The sequence below is a fragment of the Hippoglossus stenolepis genome, chromosome 16, assembly GCF_022539355.2.
Source record: "Hippoglossus stenolepis isolate QCI-W04-F060 chromosome 16, HSTE1.2, whole genome shotgun sequence".
NCBI lineage: Eukaryota > Metazoa > Chordata > Actinopteri > Pleuronectiformes > Pleuronectidae > Hippoglossus > Hippoglossus stenolepis.
Genome location: NC_061498.1, coordinates 11,470,044 through 11,487,057, shown reverse-complemented (window position 1 = coordinate 11,487,057; position 17,014 = coordinate 11,470,044). Strand labels below are relative to the sequence as shown.

General features: G+C 41.7%; 3 protein-coding genes across 3 annotated transcripts; 1 reads left to right on the top strand and 2 right to left on the bottom strand.

Moving 5' to 3' along the window:
• Window positions 1–259: 259 nt before the first annotated feature.
• LOC118122825 (kinetochore-associated protein DSN1 homolog) lies at window positions 260–4,474 on the bottom strand. The gene is made up of 11 exons (XM_035179701.2): window positions 4,368–4,474; window positions 4,086–4,116; window positions 3,691–3,979; window positions 3,527–3,600; window positions 2,583–2,655; window positions 2,380–2,467; window positions 2,190–2,246; window positions 2,013–2,084; window positions 1,760–1,907; window positions 960–1,047; window positions 260–858 (listed from the first exon to the last, which is right to left on the bottom strand). The coding sequence occupies exons 1-11, from the start codon at window positions 4,442–4,444 to the stop codon at window positions 776–778; spliced, it is 1,080 nt and encodes a 359-aa protein (XP_035035592.2). The 5' UTR covers window positions 4,445–4,474; the 3' UTR covers window positions 260–775.
• A 1,796-nt stretch (window positions 4,475–6,270) lies between these two features.
• Window positions 6,271–14,868, bottom strand: atp13a1 (ATPase 13A1). Its single transcript, XM_035181186.2, has 25 exons — window positions 14,191–14,868; window positions 13,315–13,404; window positions 12,600–12,863; window positions 12,333–12,488; window positions 12,138–12,207; window positions 11,936–12,042; window positions 11,673–11,802; window positions 11,494–11,549; window positions 11,262–11,388; window positions 10,988–11,125; window positions 10,569–10,689; window positions 10,291–10,448; window positions 9,937–10,112; window positions 9,738–9,848; window positions 9,520–9,645; window positions 9,332–9,440; window positions 8,987–9,180; window positions 8,564–8,660; window positions 8,292–8,476; window positions 7,974–8,088; window positions 7,685–7,881; window positions 7,417–7,559; window positions 7,181–7,292; window positions 6,949–7,092; window positions 6,271–6,852 (listed from the first exon to the last, which is right to left on the bottom strand). The coding sequence occupies exons 1-25, from the start codon at window positions 14,515–14,517 to the stop codon at window positions 6,742–6,744; spliced, it is 3,564 nt and encodes a 1,187-aa protein (XP_035037077.1). The 5' UTR covers window positions 14,518–14,868; the 3' UTR covers window positions 6,271–6,741.
• Window positions 14,265–16,896, top strand: LOC118123673 (coiled-coil-helix-coiled-coil-helix domain-containing protein 5). Its single transcript, XM_035181188.2, has 5 exons — window positions 14,265–14,403; window positions 14,995–15,129; window positions 15,337–15,477; window positions 15,574–15,725; window positions 16,541–16,896. Coding segments are annotated over exons 2-5 (324 nt in total). The 5' UTR covers window positions 14,265–14,403; window positions 14,995–15,127; the 3' UTR covers window positions 16,570–16,896.
• Window positions 16,897–17,014: the final 118 nt, after the last annotated feature.

The following is a 17,014-nucleotide window of genomic DNA, read 5'->3' as shown; positions in this document are numbered from 1 at the left end:
CCAAGTCAATTCTTATTCAAAAACAGGCACATTTTCTAATAGATTTTAACCTTTTTTTTTTTAATGACATTGTGTTTACTCTTTGCATAAGGACTTTTGAGAATACCTGTATAATAGATGCTGTTTAAATGTAACTTCAAATACACCCCATGACTCAAGTTCTTTGAAAAGTACTTTGTTAAAAAGATTGAATCAGTTTTGGTTTGTGATATCAATACATTTCATTGTTTCAAGAGAAAAGACTTCACTCTGAAAAGGGTATTTGTTCCAAGAGAATTTCTTTCCCAGTCTTTATTTTATGAAGATACACAGAATGACCACTATTCTGGTTTTACAGGAAGTTGTCAAAGTCTTCTGAAACATTTGGCTTTGCTCCATTTCTGACAGATGACACTCAAGTCTTAATATCAGGTTTTGCAGGCGTGAATGCACTTAAGTCAGGTTTAACAAAACATAAAAAAACCCTCTGCCCATTAACCCAGCATGCCAAGATAAATATATAAAGCCTACCACTGCCACCTGCTGGTCAAGCACGTGGACTACCTGAAGTAGCTCTATTACCAGTCCTGTCGTTTGCTGAATGAAATGGTTTCATTTGATGGAGAAAACACGAGTTTAATTTATTTTAAAAAGACAGAGCAAAGAAATTAAGATAACTATGATCCCAAATCACATAACAGCAATTTAAAATATGTATAAGCTCATAGACAATTTATAAAGAGCCAGAGTCTGTTGATGTGTTTTTTTCGTTTGTTCTTCCCTCCTGTCTGAGCACTTATGTGGTTGCAGAGGATACAGGTGCTGCCATAAGGTTTCTAAATGGGTCAGGGGAAAGATCCTGGAATCCTGCTTCTGCCGCTGGTAGGAAAAAGAAACCAGAATTCATGTTAATTTGATAATTTATGTAAGTAACAAAATTATTCCAGTGGAAAGATTCAAAAAGGAATAAAGTTCTTTACCCAATCGGCCACTAGTCTCCTTCACAAGTAACTGTGACTGCTCCTTCACAGACAGAAGGTCTCTAACCATCTTACACTGAGTGTCCATCTACAGATAAATAAATACAAAGGAAAAACATGGTAAAGCAGGTCAAAATCTATTCAAAACAGATGTTAACTTCAATAGTAGTAGTTGTCTGTGTACTTAAAGCCCTTAAAAAACAGAGAAGCAACAATTAAAGTTAGGGTTTCAGAAATATATCCATAGCTAGAATTATATATACATTTATTGCTAAATCTCAACAGCAATCTTAATATGAAACATCAACTGTTTTTCAACTTTCAGAAAGTGGGGTCAATTTTAAATACTGAACTACACAACAAAACAGAAATGAAGTGAAAGAAAATTAAACTGTTTTGGCTGAAAATACTGTTTTTGGTGGATACTATCACTCATAGCAGGAAGCTGACTGAAATGCACTGGGAACTTCACAGCACAGTATGGGTGTTGCACTTGTTCTGTGGAAATTTGTTGTTCGAATATAAATCAGACAAAACTGAATGTGACTTTCTTATTTACTTTACTGGCACCGTCACCCACGGCAGTTGAGAGCCAAAAACTTGATAAACATTTCAAAGATGCAGAAGAAAGAATGTGTTCCAGTTTCTCGTGTACAGCCAAGAAGCATTTCACTTCTTTAATGCCAGCTTTACCATATAACACCATAAAGATGGCATATCACAACAATGTTTTAATTAAAACAGATTTTTGCTTTTGCTCAAATTATCAGTAGTAACATAAAATTTAATTTGCAACTTACAATCACTGCTATAGTGTGAAGCTTGGGCTGCTGTCTACAGAGGAGGCCGTGGTAATCAGGTTTGCTCTGTATGAAAAGGTACTGGGAGGACTGGGCCATACATGAAGAGTCTAATGCGATGCCTCTCTCCTGGCCCTGCTCCACTTTCCTGAAACAAATCCAGAACACGTTATCGACACAAAACCGTGAAGACAAAACTGCCACACTAACAGCATCACCACAGCGTTTCCTCAGGGATACCACACACACTCACCTTTCCACTTCCTCTGCTTTACTCCGGTGTTTGTTCAACAGTGCCTCCCAAGATTCACTCTCAGCCTCGAGCCTAAAACCGAACACAGACCGGTTAATAATAGGTGAAAGCATCTATGGTTAAGTTTGAATATATGAAGGATTTGTGTGTGCCAGAGTGAAATGAAGAACAACATGCCTGTTGATGGTTTTCTGGACTTTTTCCACGGCTCTCTGCACTGCAGGATCACAAGAACTGAAAAAAACAAAACAAAAAAAGAACGTATGAGAATAAATGCAAAGTGATAAATCAATCAGTAGCCAAAAGGAACAAATAATTATCAATATCTTTCATGCAGAGAAGTAAATAAATAGAAAAGCTAGAATACCTGGCTGCACTAGCATGGAGCTGATGAACCTGTGGTTTACTGTGTAAACTTTTGGCCAGATAACCCCACTCTTTCTGCATGTGCTCGACTGGACCGTGGAGGACACAGAACACAGACACACAACATCTTAAACTCAATTCTTCTTTAATAAAGACTTTTTAAAAAATATGTGGCATATCAAATAAAGCTGTGCAAGCACTAACCTTGTTTTTGAAAACGCTCCAGTGAGCTGTTTGGCACAGACTGGAGGGAATTCTGAGTTCTTTCAACTGCCAGCTAGAGACAAAATAGCTGTGATTAGACTATCACGAGTTATGAACTGTACCAACAACCTAGTGCAGACAAACCCCTCACAGTCTTCTCATTATGACACAAGTATTCTCTTTGAGAACTTCATAAAGACATCTTCAGTGCAGAAGTTAATTACTCTTGAATAAACCATAACATCAGGTCGCTAAAGTTCTGAAACCAAATCTCAGTAAATCTCACAATGTTCTTATCAAACCACTTTTACAACAACATAAATATCTGGCTACTTCTTGCAATACAACAAATGTTATTTGATGCCCCTTAATTTGTTTGACAGCAACTTTTTTTTTATTTTTTAAATGTATCATCTTTCCAAATATTTTCAGTCTTGTGAAACAAGGTCTTTATCACAAATGTTAAATAGATGAACAGTAATTTATGGAGCCTGATTACCTCTGCCAATGTTATGTTTTCACCCCAATCTGTTTGCTGGTTTGTTTGAAAGCAAGATAGTGCAAAAACTACTCGACAGATTACCACAAATGCGTTTTGTATGAATCAGGGAAGAACACATTGACTTTTGGTTTGGATCCGGATCAGGGAGCAGATCAAGGATTTTCTTTCAGATTGGGAGATAAAGCGTTTTTCAACATTTTCCTTGGTTTCTCAGAGAATAATTCAGGGACCTTGATGTAATCAGGAAAAATCTGGCATATTTATGGGACTGATATTTAAGAGTGTGTAAAATTTGGTGCGGAACCAAATACAAATCTGGATGTACTGAACTTAAATGTGGTTACAAAAGGGGGACTGTTTTATACATTCAACTTTTTCACATTTCTAATTAAGTTTGTCAAAAGATAATTCACTAGTATGCTTAGGACTCCTTCACACTTACCCTCATGGAAGCCTCCATCAATCTCTCGAGCCTCTCTTGATGTGACAGGGATGTGCTTATGCTCCTGCACAAAACTACAGTAAACACACACAGGGGCATTAATGGACAAATATCCCCTGAGCTTTATTTTGCTGATCACAGGGGGGCACAGACAGACAGCTCACCCTGATATGGGTTGGGCAGGACAGGGAAAGAGCGTCTCGTCAGGGTGGCTCTCCTCCAGGATTTCCTGCGTGCAGACGGGCTGACGGAGACACCTGAGGGCCCCTCTGGGTTCTCTGGGTTCTCTATCTTGTCTGTTTCTGGATGTGGCTCCCGGGTGGTGGGCGATGGGGGGTCGGTCCGGGGGGATTTGTGTGGGGGGGCTGTGCTGGCGAGGCTCGATGACCCGGGGCTTGTGGAGGAGCATCTTTTCGACGACTGTGTGGCCGAGGAGACCTTAGAGCCCAGAGACTGAACACAGAGCGACAGGAAGTGAAGATCTGGAGCAGGATCAGCTCGCGGACACACAACAAGCGGATGTTGTTAGTTAGTTTGAATGTTAAGAAGAATGTCTCACCTCAGTCTGATTCCCAGCGACACTCCCGAAACTGCAGGAAAACACGAATTTACAAGCTAAACGTTACATGTACAGAATAGAAGTAACACACGTAAAGAAAATAACGTTACCATTGTCATTCAATAACACGTCAACGTCAAGTACCGCAAACTAAACAGACAACATTTACACCAGACACATACATTCATTTAGCTGTGAATGTTTAACTTTGCTCAACACACCACAGACGTTCATCGAGAACACGACTGACGCTAACGTTGGAGAAAAACATAAAATACAAACCCGTCATGTTCCGCTGCCAAATGTTTTTCCGCCATTTTTTCTTTCAAATAGTTCTCCTCCTCCCAGCGCGCGCCCATCAAGCCGAACCCCTCCAGGGCGCTAAGAACTATGGGAAATGTAGTGTGAGCGCAACACGAGAGAAACGGTGCAAAGGAAGCTATTTTACAGTTGTACTGACAGAGCATCAACAGTTTGTATAATATAATATAATATAATATAATATAATATAATATAATAACAACTTTATTTGTATAGCACCTGTCATACAAGAAATGCAGCTCAAAGTGATTTACATATAATATAACATACTATTAAGCTTAATATCAGACTTATTCAGACTTAATGAGTGACACAATACAGAACAGTATAAGTATATAGTTAGTTTTAAAATATAATGGGAAATCTATGCTTTCCTGGAAACATATGAAGGAAACACAGGCAATAAACAGTATTTACTGCGGCCATCCATTAGAAATTGCATGATTCTCCACAGATTTTTTTATGTAAATCATATGACTTCTTAAATTACAGGCCATAACCCCATGTGCAGCTAAAAGTAACTCCTGGGGGCTTCACTTTTAAGATGATCAATTAATGACCATATTAGCATACTCATGCATGAGTCTATTTTAACGTATTTAATAATCTTGTAAGTGATGTTTTCAGTTTATCATAACCGCTCACCGAGTCGAGTGAATCAACCCTGATCCTCTTTATACTAATTGGTTGGATTTGTAATATCTAGCAGTTCAGTGTCTTGGTGGTTTCGTCTCCTAAATTCAAGATGTTGTGCTAAATAGCTCATTTCATTGGGAGTGAATGTCTTTTTCTCTTTTATTGTGGTTCTGCCATTTCAGTTGTTATTGTTTGCACAACTCTTCATTTACAACAGCAGGGCTTTCCTAAACTGTACATCCATTATGTGATTTCCTGACCCCTGGATGTAAATAAGTGCATATATAACAAATATTTATAACGAATGACTGTTCCTTTTTGAAGTGTCTGAAAAAGCTTCTTTCATTTTTTATCTCGTTATTTTGTCATTAACTTGTGTTCATATTTATCATTAGACAAATTCCTGTGTTACCTAAGTAATGTGGTGAAAATGCAAAACATGTGTGAAATAGCTGAGTTTGAAATGAAAATTAAAAGAAAATCAGGAAAGGCACCACTGTTATGTAGATTTATTCATGTTCTCTTTAAAACGACCTCTTGAAAGATAAGCTAATTGACTACGAAGTATAGATAAACCTAGACTCAGCTGTGGCAGCCTCTGACTCTCTATTCTTGAGTATATATATATATATATATATATATATCACTGTATATCATGCCTCTGTGTATCATGAATTTTATCTTTGCTCTTTGTTGAATTCAGGTTTGGTTTCAGGGGGTATATATATCACTGAGAGGATGCCAGAATTATACACATTTTAGATTTCAAGGCCATTTAACATGTTCATTGGTATAGTACTTGATCCACAATGCAAGGGACTGAATTATTATATGTATTTTCTAGACAGCTAATGTGTTTTACAATTAAAGTTTACGTAAATTCATTCAATATCAAAGATAACGAGCAAACGGTTTTTGATCTCCAAAGATCTCCGTTTTTTTTTGGTAGTTAGAACCAGTTGTAAATTTAACATTAATTTGACAAGCTTCAAGTCTTTTCTACTTTCAATTGATGCTTAATGGACTGACACGCTTTGTTTTGGTAGGTTTCACGTGTCCCAAGTTTCATTGGGGGAATGTCTACAGGTTCAGTGTCTTCATATACTCATTATTTACTTACCCATTTCTGGGACCAGAATAGTTCATTAACCAGCCGGACATCCTCATCCTTTTAATGTGCAGACACACCAGTAGTTGTATTTGATAAAACACTTGACAGACGTCATAATTTGTATCTGTAAGTCTTTATAAGTCTGTTAGAGATGTTTTTCACTTTTTACAAAATCAAGGAGAGGAATCAAAAAATCAAAAACACTTCTGCAATTCTCTTAGAGAATGCCCATTTGTGTGCCCGTGTTTTCACTCTGGCTGGCACACAGTCTCGCACTCCACTCAATACTGCTGTCTTCATGTCCTCGTAGCAGTGGGGAGGGACAGATGAAGAGAGGGATAAAGAATTGTAGAAAAAGATAAAGAGTTATAAAGAAGTCAGATAGAGAATCTAAAGAGAGACAATAAAGAAACACAGATGGTTGAGGAAAGGTAGAGTAGGACGAGGGAAGGAGTGGAGTGTACACTACTGCTCGCCATGTCTGTCTCGGCTGTTTTGTCACAACAGCTTCACTTGTTTTCTTCATCCAAAGTCTTGTCTCCCTTTACAGTTTGGTTGGTAAGGGCAGCAGTCGCTGTTGGCACAAGTTCAAGAAGGCAGCCTGAGAGTTCCTTTGCCCAGCAGGTACTCCAGGACACGGTCCACCAGCAGGGCGGCAGCAAAGTCCACCACCAGAACCTGGGCAATGATCATTTTGAACTGCAAGGAAGTAAAGAGGAGGCAGATTACATCATGGGGTTATTAATGATTACAAGTGTATGAGAGCCAAACAACGGTGAGATAATGTCAGCTTACGTCAGTTGGAATATCTACAAGAGAAAATTGTTCATTGAATTCTGGCGAGGAACCAGAGAGAAGTCCCACAATTGCTAATCCTGACAGAGCGATGCTCCATAGAAGTGGTCGATTCTCGGTGAGAGACTCCATGAAGGGGTGACCCTGTCAAACCAAACAAGAAATGCTGTGAATCTATTATACCCTAATGAATGCAGAGATAACAAATACTAATGGGACTAAGGAGAAGTACCTTGTAGTTAATGGCAAAGGTGGCCATCTGCATGGCCATGGACATTATATACACGGTGCTGTTGATTAGACTGGGTTCAAATTCTTTGTATAGATCTGCAAACTGCTCCGCTCTGCAAGAGAAAATTGACAAGATAATAGTTATTATAATGTATTAATGTAACGTTAGAAAAACTGGTAAAGCAGAATTTCCATTTACTCTCCCATTCTCTCTCTTTCTGTCTTACAGTGATTTACCTGGGCGGACTTCTGCTTTGTGCCTCTTTGTAAAGATACACCAGACTACAGAAGTGAACAGCAAACTGCAGCAGCACAGTCAACACCGTATAAAGATTGAAGATGTTTGGTAAGGGCCGCTCTCGAGACAATGTTTTCAGTGGCTGTGTACACAGGAGAAAAGATATGAAAAACAGTAGACATTTGTCATGTTAGACGTAATGATCTTTCAAGGAGAACAATCAACCAGAAACATGCAGAACCTGTAGTTTCTTCAACAAATTCTCACCTTTGATCTAGAGATGAAGAGGAAGCATCCGGCCAACAGCAGGCCCTGCAGGGTCGCCTGAAAGTCACTGAACTTGACCCCCTCGAGGTAGAGTACGGACTGGCTGTAGGCCAGCACCAGGGCATTGAGAGCAAGGATTTTAAACATCTGGAGCGTTGTCACCAGGGTGCAACGGCCCTGCTTTATGACATGGCAGACTGTGGACAAAGACAAAGTGACAAGGTTCACATGTGGAGTGACCACATTTTTTAATCAAGAGCTGAAAGCTGAAAGATCAGGCCTCACTTACTGCACTGTATGGATGAGAGCTTGGAGGTGAATGGGGCTGCGATGGAGGCATCACCCAGCTTCACTACTTGTACCTGATCCTCTTCAAGTTCCCGTAAGACTTGACTTATCCTCTCCTGTTAAATAATAAATTACCTTTAGACCAGTACACTTCAACTCTATTAGTCAATAGAATGCACATTTATTCTCTGTTTTGAGCTATAAATACACAATTTCCTCAATCTTGGTAAAGTAAGTGGAGAGGAGACTAAAAAGAGGAAGTTAATCATAAACTATTGCCTCAAGAATCAGGGTGGAGTTCCTTTCTGATGACACACACCTTTTGTGCAGCAAGCTGCTCTTCTCTCTGAGCCATCACCCTCTGCCTGGCTGCCCTGGAGGTGAGTTTGCCTACTGAACTGACGGGTGGTAGAGGTCTGGATTCTGCTGCGGGTACCTCCTTCTCTCTCCCCCGTTTCTTTTTTTCGGGCATGCGCTCTGGGGCGTTGGCTAACAGAGCGACACCTGAGGATAAAACAAAGTGATCGTCACTGCTTACTGTGTCATACGTTTGCACAAAGGCTGGGATTCCCTGCAGTTGATGAACCTTACCTATGTGGGCGTGTTTGAGAGCGCCGACATCATTTGTTCCATCACCGCACATCAGTGTTATATAACCCAGCCCCTTAAGACTGGTGATCACGAATTCCTGTAACACAACAGACAAACCAGAAACATCCTTAAAGTTCACCCTTCGAGACCATACATAGTAAAAAAAATGTATACTCAGGAAAATTATTCTCTAGATTTCCCATAATGCTTCTCAACGACCAAAATCGGCAAAACCCTAACGTCAGCTATTGATGTTTGAAATAGTCAGTAGTCCACTCAATTACAGCTGTGGTTTACAAACTTCAACATAGAGTAATGTTGTATTGACACAGAAATACAACATCTGTAGAGTATGAAAAGAAAAAATGACACAACTACTACTACTAGTTTTGAAGGATATACAGCTGCTGTTCTGGGACTCACTTTCTGTTTTGGACTGACACGAGCAAACACTTGTATGTGAGGCAAGAGGGCGTTGAGTAGCCGAGTGTCAGAGCTCAGTCTGGCCAGCCCCTCCCCTGTTACACACAAGTCAAACTGTTGCACGAATGAGGAAACGGAGGGAGGGGGCACTGGTACACGCACGCTGCCATCAATGGATTCCCACTGCCATTCACCTGAAAAATAACATCAGATGCCCTTCTTTAGAAATACCTACTGAAAATGGATTACGACAATAATCTCTGTGTGTATTAGCTACAACATTTATTTCTGTTCTTGACAGGCTTACTTGAGCAATACATATAATTCTATGATGACTATTCTTACTCTGATCGACGCTTGGCTGCAATATAAGAGTGTGTTCTTTCTCAATGAAGTGAAGCTCTCTCGCTACGTGGCACGCCGTTAGAGGGTTGTCGCCTGTGATCATCACAACCTGAAAGCAGAGGGAGATCGATCTTAAAACCATGCTGTTTGTGTACCGGTGCACAATGGTGTGTTGTCAGCTTGTTTACATGATGAGATGCTTCCTGGATCTCTCTGATTACTGCCTTGCTGTCACTCTTGAGCGGGCAGGACACAACCATGAACCCAACAAAATGCAGGTCACACTCCAGTGCTTCGCGACTCATCTCCCGGACCTATAAGAACCCAGAAATATCAAGCTCAGTTCAAAACCTACTCAAAGACATCACACAATATCTGACAGTTATGAGAAAAGTTAAACAAGAACCTGCTGATGACTGAGGTGTCCTATCTCTTTATAACCCAGGGCCAGCACTCGGGCCCCTTCCTGGGACATTTCCCTGTGGACTTTGTCATAACTCTCCGGACACTCTGAAAACTGTAAACACAGCCACATTAGAACACCAGTAGATCATGTTGAATAGGGTAGAAAACAGCAGAGCATGTAATAAGGATAGTGTAAATACCATTGGTCTGAGTGTCTCTGGAGCTCCTTTGACAGCTGAGATGTAAGAGAGTTCAGTGGAGCCCATTTTCTCATAGGAGGCCAGAACTGACATCCTCTTCAGAGCGCTGGCAAAGTGGAAGCGCTGGTGGATCTTAAGTCCCTGGGTTTTGATGCCTCGTGGGAACACCTTTTCATCTGGTCAAAGAGACAAGAGTCAACAAGAGATACATTTAAGCATGATGCCACTGAGAGCAAAAGGTACCTGAATGTATCATGAGAGGGCCACACAATTATATGTAACCCACACTCTCGCACACCTGCCAGTGCCCTGCACTGGGCACGAGGGAGGCATGTGGAGGTCTTATCCACGTACCTTTAGTTAGGGTCCAGTCAGCAGCGGTCAGCATGGCCTTCTCTAGTGGATCTCCGACCAGCTGTCCATCATCCAGAGTGACCAGTGAGTGACAGGTGGCCACCACCCGATGCGTCTCAACTGGGATCTCAGATACAGGCATCACCTCCTTTCCTTCCCTGTGTCATAAACACAAACATCACTCAAATATCCTCTAGACAAAGTAGTGTGATAACTAACTTAAACCATAGCAGAGTAAGCTTTATGAATTATGTTGTTAAATAGCTGGCTGAGTTTACCTAAGGCCTGCTACTCCACGTACCACCAGACTGTCACTGGTCAGTGTTCCTGTTTTGTCAAAACAGCAAACCTCCACTTTCCCTGCAAATGGTATCCTGAATGGCTCTGTACAGAATACATCTAGGCAGGAGAAGAAAAGGAAAACGGGAATGAACCACAGATTTTACAAGCTTTTCATTATATGCTGCTTTGTCCAAGTCTCTTTGTATATATTTTGCACACACACACACACACACACACACACACACACACACACACACACACACACACACACACACACACACACACACACACACACACACACACACACACACACACACACACACACACACACACACACACACAGACACAGACAAGACACACACACACAGAGAGAGACACACAGACACAGACAGGAGAGGAGCAGAAACAGGCTTACAAAGTTTAGCCAGAGCGATAAGAGATGTGTTAACTGCCAGGGAGAGCTCTATGGGGAGTTCTGGTGGAACAACTGAGGTGAGGATAAGCGTGCATTCCAGAAACAGCTTGTAGCGATTCCTGCTGAGATCTTTGGTCCCTGGGGGTGACAATACAAAGAGTAAAGATAGTATTTGGGCATTGCTGAAGCACTCGCCTCCACCTATCAGCTATCACTTCAACTATGATAATATCTGTGGGTAAATTTAATCTTGAGTTGATTCCATGCACCTCACCTTCTACCCACACATACACAGCTGCAGCAATGGCAAACACAAGAAGGAAGAGGATGAAGATGAAGGTCTCCATGTTGTTTGCCGTCACTCTCTTCACACCAAAGAGGATGGTTCGTAATAGTTTACCCTGGAGGACAGTTTGCACATAGTCATGTTTTTAAAACTGGAATTAAAATGCATGAAAAGAAAATGGGGAATGTAGTAATATTGATGAACTAAGCAGCTTTCTTACCTGAGAGGTGTAGAACCCTGTTCTCAATACATAGGCCACACAGCCATTGTCTACAGCTGCAAATAAAGAAATGGTTTAAGAGTCTGCACCTTGTTTTGATGGTTAGGCAACAGGCATTAGCACTTACGTTTGAGTCTGCACCTTGTTTTGATGGTTAGGCAACAGGAATTAGCACTTACGTTTGAGTCCAGCACTAGCCTTTAAAGGAGGGCTATGTTGGACCACTTTGGTCCCACCGGAGATGATGTGGAGTCGAGAGTCTGTCTGAAGGTCCAGGACTCGCTCTGGGTCCAAGTCCTCTACTGGCTCCTGCACACCCCACATTAACAGCAGTTATTGAGATGCCCCACAAAAATCCCATGTAATTTAGCCAACACTCCATCAAAGTCTATAACCTCAGCTCTGGATAGTGTTATCGTGCATTTATAAGTTTGCTACCAACCTTCATCTGAGGCACAGACTCTCCAGTCAGCATGGCCTCATCCACAATGCAGCGACCCCTGAGCAGCAGCACATCACAAGGTACCAAGTTGTCCTGGGGCGATCGTCCTATGCAGGAGAGAGTATATATATATATGAAACACACACTAACAGTGTTAATCTGATGCATATGAAGAGATTAAAAACACTGACAGAAAACGTACCTATTGAGACGATGTCACCAGGGACAAGCTCATCACTTGAAATAGGTCTCCACTTCCTGTTGCGATATACCTGGCACAAAAAACATAAAATAATATTGAAATTGTCATGGAGACATGGAAAATACTGTACATTGTTAATGGAGAGTTTTGCAAGATAACCTGTTTGTTTATAACTTTAAATTTGATCAAGCCTACCTGGATCATGTAGGGCTTGTTTCCCATGCGGCGGATCTCAGACATATTCCTCATTTGCTGCTGGACAAGGGAGGCCTCGAACGCCACCAGCATGAACAGTGTGAAAACGCTGTAATACCAGTACTCGTCCAGACACCAAAGCCCCACACAGAACACCTGATGGATGTCAGAGGATAGATAACGTTACATGAATACAGACACTATTACCAGGTTTACAATTATTACCCATAAAATTACATTATTATATAGAGAAACTTTCATACATACCTGGAAAACAAAGAAGGGAGCTGTGGCCCTCTCTCTGAAGAGCTCCAGGAAGTCTGGCACTACCATCTCAGCACGATTGGTGCTGTAGCGCTTTTCCGCAGCTCTGAGTTCGGTCTCCTCCTGGTAACCACGGCAGGACTGGAAGTGGCCCATTGGCTGGCAGATGGGATACGCTATTGGAAGGAAGCATTTCTTCTCTTTGTGGTCAAACATGTAGCGGATCTTTTGAAACTCAAAAGATAGGGTCCCATCCCCGTTCTCATCCTGTTGGTCAGCACAACAAATAGAAAATAAATTATTACATAATTAATTCAAGAAAGATATGTTTGTGTATTCACAGATTGGAAAAAACTGTCTATTTTATCCTTTATACTTTGGACAAATCACAGTACTACACAGTAATTAACTGTAACTAACCACTTTCACTCACTAGGTGACAAATATAAGTAGTTTTAGACGAATGCATCAATAGAATATCCTCTTTGGACAGATATAATCACAAATGTTAACAGAAAATAATGAGTTTTATCATTTTCAAACATTGAAGCCATTTCAAACCAATCTCTCGAGAGGAGTGATGAAGCGAAAATTGATTTCTAAGAACTGGTAAGATCGGGAGACATATCAGAACTTGACAGACATAGAATGTGACATCTCAGACATGTTCCAAATTACGAGAACTTGGAGCATCCTGACAGAAACTATATGAACTAACCTGGTCCCTCTGTAGTGCCACAAGCTCAGCAGAGCCGTTGTTGGGGCAGGGTATGACCTTTGCCAGCGTAGCCTTGTTTGGGTCTGGTTCCTGTATGAACAGGTGACAAATTCACACACAGTGTTAAGGTATTTTTGGTACAGTCATGTGCCTCTGCAGCTTTGTCCCTCTCAAATGAGAAATTCCCTGACATACAGCTGCTTGATCACTATGATATTTGGTGCAGCTTGATTGAATTTAAGGGTACTGTTGGGCCTTGGTGGAGGTATCTGCTCTCCTGCATGCAATTCTAGTTTCTTGCTGTGAAGAACTTTGTTTAGAAAAGTGCTATATTAATCAATTATATTATTATATTATATTATATTGTTGATACAAATATCGTACAATGAGGGATGTAGATTTTACTGCACAAGTACTCATTGCAAAAAAACACGTTAACCATAATTTATTGCTCTAACCATATTCTATTAATATCTATAATGTTGTGTCGTAAAACACAATTTCCCCTCATACACTGGCAGTGCAACTCCAAGGTTGTGATGAAATGGAATGGAAGCTGAAAATGAAACTTGGAGGAAGGGTCACAGTCACACAGTTACAGCCTCTTGGCACCATCACAAAAACATTGGACGGTATCAGCAGGTCCCAGAGAAGTGAAAGGGGAAATGAAAGTTTGATCATTCGTGTGTTTGAAATCAGTGCCTATAAAGCCCACTATCCATGGTTCAAGCCCAACACCTGCCCTACTGTAGTGCCTTTGAGCAAGTCATTGATTCCACGTCGCTCCTGCTGTCCCTGACGTTTGATCTCTATGCAAAGGAGATAGGGGAAATAAAAATATGTCTAAATCGTATTGCTGTTATTGATGATGTTTACCTTGGAGCAAGTGAGCAAGCAGTGCGCGTGCACGGACCAATAACCGGAGAGAGCAGTGAGGACGTGCGCGATCCCGATGGCTGCCAGCGCTAGGAGGCCTGCCTCCGGATAGTCTGAAGCCCCGTACACCCCCAACCACACGTACAGCCAGCCCGGGTAGAGGACGGCCAGGAACGGGAGGACAGTGCCGTGCAGCAGCCGGGGCCTCCGCCGGTACAGAGTCACCGAGCTCACCAGCTCGTCGCCGGTTCCGCTGTCATGCTGCTGCTGGTTCACAGAAGGGGCCATTTGCAGCTCACCCGGTCCCCGGATCCCGTCTGCGGCCATACTCGCCTCTTTCTCGGCGTCGTTCACGTTGCGTTGCTCTCTCCTCCGGGCCCCTCTCTCCTCCGCCGCCGCCCCGTCGTGCCGTAACCGGTAAAAATACAATATTTACACGTAGCGATGCTCGTTCCAGCCTCCAGCGCCAGTTTTCCTCAATCGCTCGCTCTCCGACCGTGGCTTCCGCATACGTAATCACGCAACGTCACGTAATGACTAAAAACCGGAAAAGGCAGTTATTTTCTTCCCACCGTCGTTGAATTGCGTCTTTTTGATAAAACTTTTTTCAACTAATGAATAACGAGACAACTCTGACAAGATGTCGTCCTTTTTTGTTGAACTCTGTAATTTCGCATTAAGCGGATATGCCTTTAATGAATTCTACGTCATGGTCGGGGAGTGGCCAGGCCGCGAGATTGACACAAATAGGAAGCCAATCACATAAAAGAACCGTGTCACACTGTTCTATTTCTGTCCAATCAGATCGTAATGGGTGTGTACGGTGTGGTCTCCGCACAGACATGGCTCCACATGCTCAAACTGTTCCTGTGACCATTGACTGAATGTGGTGCTGTAACCTTCACTGATCAGACTCCTCGTTTGAGACAAGATCAACATGTAAGAATCTTCCTCATCATTGATGCATGTGTCATGTCCCACTATCATCTATCTAGATATGTAGTTGCCGTCTGTTAATTATACGACTTTGTGAATCAGACCTCATCCTCCACATGAATACTTGTGCTTGTTACAGCAGGTTTATCAGGTCAATGATCTATGGCTGCATGATCACTTACTGATTTATATTCGTCTGTAAACTCTCAGGCAGGCTGCTATGGATATCACGGCAAAGTACTGCCACAAAGAAATGGAGGAATATGGGTCATGTGTGGCCTCCAACCCATCAACATGGCAGCAAAGCTGTCATGAGCTGAAGATGAAGGTTGCACAGTGCACATCATCACAGTAAGGCATCGACAATCCCACCTATGTGACTGTCTCATCATTCAAACAACCGCCAGAGCACATTGAAAACAAACCAATGTGTTTTTGTTTTGATAGCCCGGTGATCCAGAAGATCAGACAAGACTGTTCCCAGCAGTTTGTGGAGTTCGAGCGCTGCCTGAGAGAAAACCAGAACCAACCTACCTCCTGCTCACCGCACGTGGCTCGCTTTCTGGGCTGTGCGGAGACGGTGGATATCAGTGGAGTGGGTAAGGACCCTGCTGGGATTGGTCATGCATAACTCAAGGTCACATAGGAACAGTTGATTAACATAAGAAAATTAGAACGGCACTTTGTAGTGTGCAGACCTCCACCAAGGCCCAACAGTCCCCCTTATGAAACCACATTTAAGTTCAGTAGATCCAGATTTTTTATTTGGATACGCACCAAATTTTACACACTCTTAAATATCAGCCCCATAAATATGCCAGATTTTTCTTGATTTCATCACGGCCCATGAATTATTCTCTGAGAAACCAAGGAAAATGTGGAAAAACATCCTAACTCAATGTTAATGAAAATCCTGGATCTGTCCCCTGATCCGGATCCGCACCAAAAGTTTATTTTCTTCCCTGATTCATACCGCGTCCATTAAGTTTCGTGGTGACTAAATCCGGATTTTTTTATGTACACACTCTTAAATATTAATGCTCTAAACATGCCTGATTTATTTTTATCTCGCAATGTTTAAGAAAGTGAAAAAGAAATTCCTGGATCAGCACACTGATCTGGATGCGCACCGTAATTTAGTGGGTTCTTTCCGGACCCATAGCGGAACTTACCAACTTTCATTGAAATTCTTCCAATATTTTTGCGTAATTCTGCTAACTAATAGACAAACAAACCAAAATGCTGACGAAAACATTGGTACACTGAACAGTGGAATATGTCACACATGTAGTGGTGTCCTGGACCTTTTTAGAATTTAGATGCATCAACACATATTTGATTCCTATACTGTATCATGTTTTGGTGATATTGCTTTACTAGCTAACATACTAATAAATTCATTTTTCTTTTCCAGATGCAAATCCTCCAGCTCAGCCATCGTAGCAGTGAGATGCCAGCATTCGTCCACCTTCAGATCACACCTGTGATGGTGTAGCTTCACACGTCCACATGCTCAGTTACTGTATGTGCAGTGACGGTCTGGACATCAGTTTTCCTCTGTGTGCATTTGTTCTCAACAATAACAAATAGAGGATTGTGAAAAGCACTGTGACTTATAGATGGGTATTGGAGAAATTGTAATTACTGTGTCCCTTTTATCATGTGAATGTTAATATGAAAATAACATTTATACTTGAGTGTAAGTGAGGACGTCTGGTTTGTACCGGATTTATTGGTACCAATTTCATTAAAAATCCGACTTGTATTACTCATCTGGTGTGGTCATTCTCCATTGTCTCCTGTTGCTTGTGTCTGTCCTTCTCACCCTCCCCAGGTCTGAGTCAAAGTCAAATATTAAACTGGAATGTATCACTCCCACACAAAGTCT

Bases quoted from the DNA above. Each gene is read 5' to 3' on its own strand.
- LOC118122825 (XM_035179701.2), bottom strand. From the start codon at position 4,444: ATGGGCGCGCGCTGGGAGGAGGAGAACTATTTGAAAGAAAAAATGGCG. The intron at 4,117-4,367 runs GTTTGTATTTTA...GTTTTCCTGCAG, and splicing joins TTGGCAGCGGAACATGACGG to TTTCGGGAGTGTCGCTGGGA. The intron at 1,048-1,759 runs GTAAGTTGCAAA...ATTTATCTGTAG, and splicing joins TTCACACTATAGCAGTGATT to ATGGACACTCAGTGTAAGAT.
- atp13a1 (XM_035181186.2), bottom strand. From the start codon at position 14,517: ATGGCCGCAGACGGGATCCGGGGACCGGGTGAGCTGCAAATGGCCCCT. The intron at 7,882-7,973 runs GTAAGTGAGGCC...CTTTGTCCACAG, and splicing joins GCTCTCATCCATACAGTGCA to TCTGCCATGTCATAAAGCAG. The intron at 7,093-7,180 runs GTACTTCTCCTT...TTGGTTTGACAG, and splicing joins CCTTTGCCATTAACTACAAG to GGTCACCCCTTCATGGAGTC.
- LOC118123673 (XM_035181188.2), top strand. The intron at 15,478-15,573 runs GTAAGGCATCGA...TTGTTTTGATAG, and splicing joins GCACAGTGCACATCATCACA to CCCGGTGATCCAGAAGATCA. The intron at 15,726-16,540 runs GTAAGGACCCTG...TTTCTTTTCCAG, and splicing joins GGTGGATATCAGTGGAGTGG to ATGCAAATCCTCCAGCTCAG.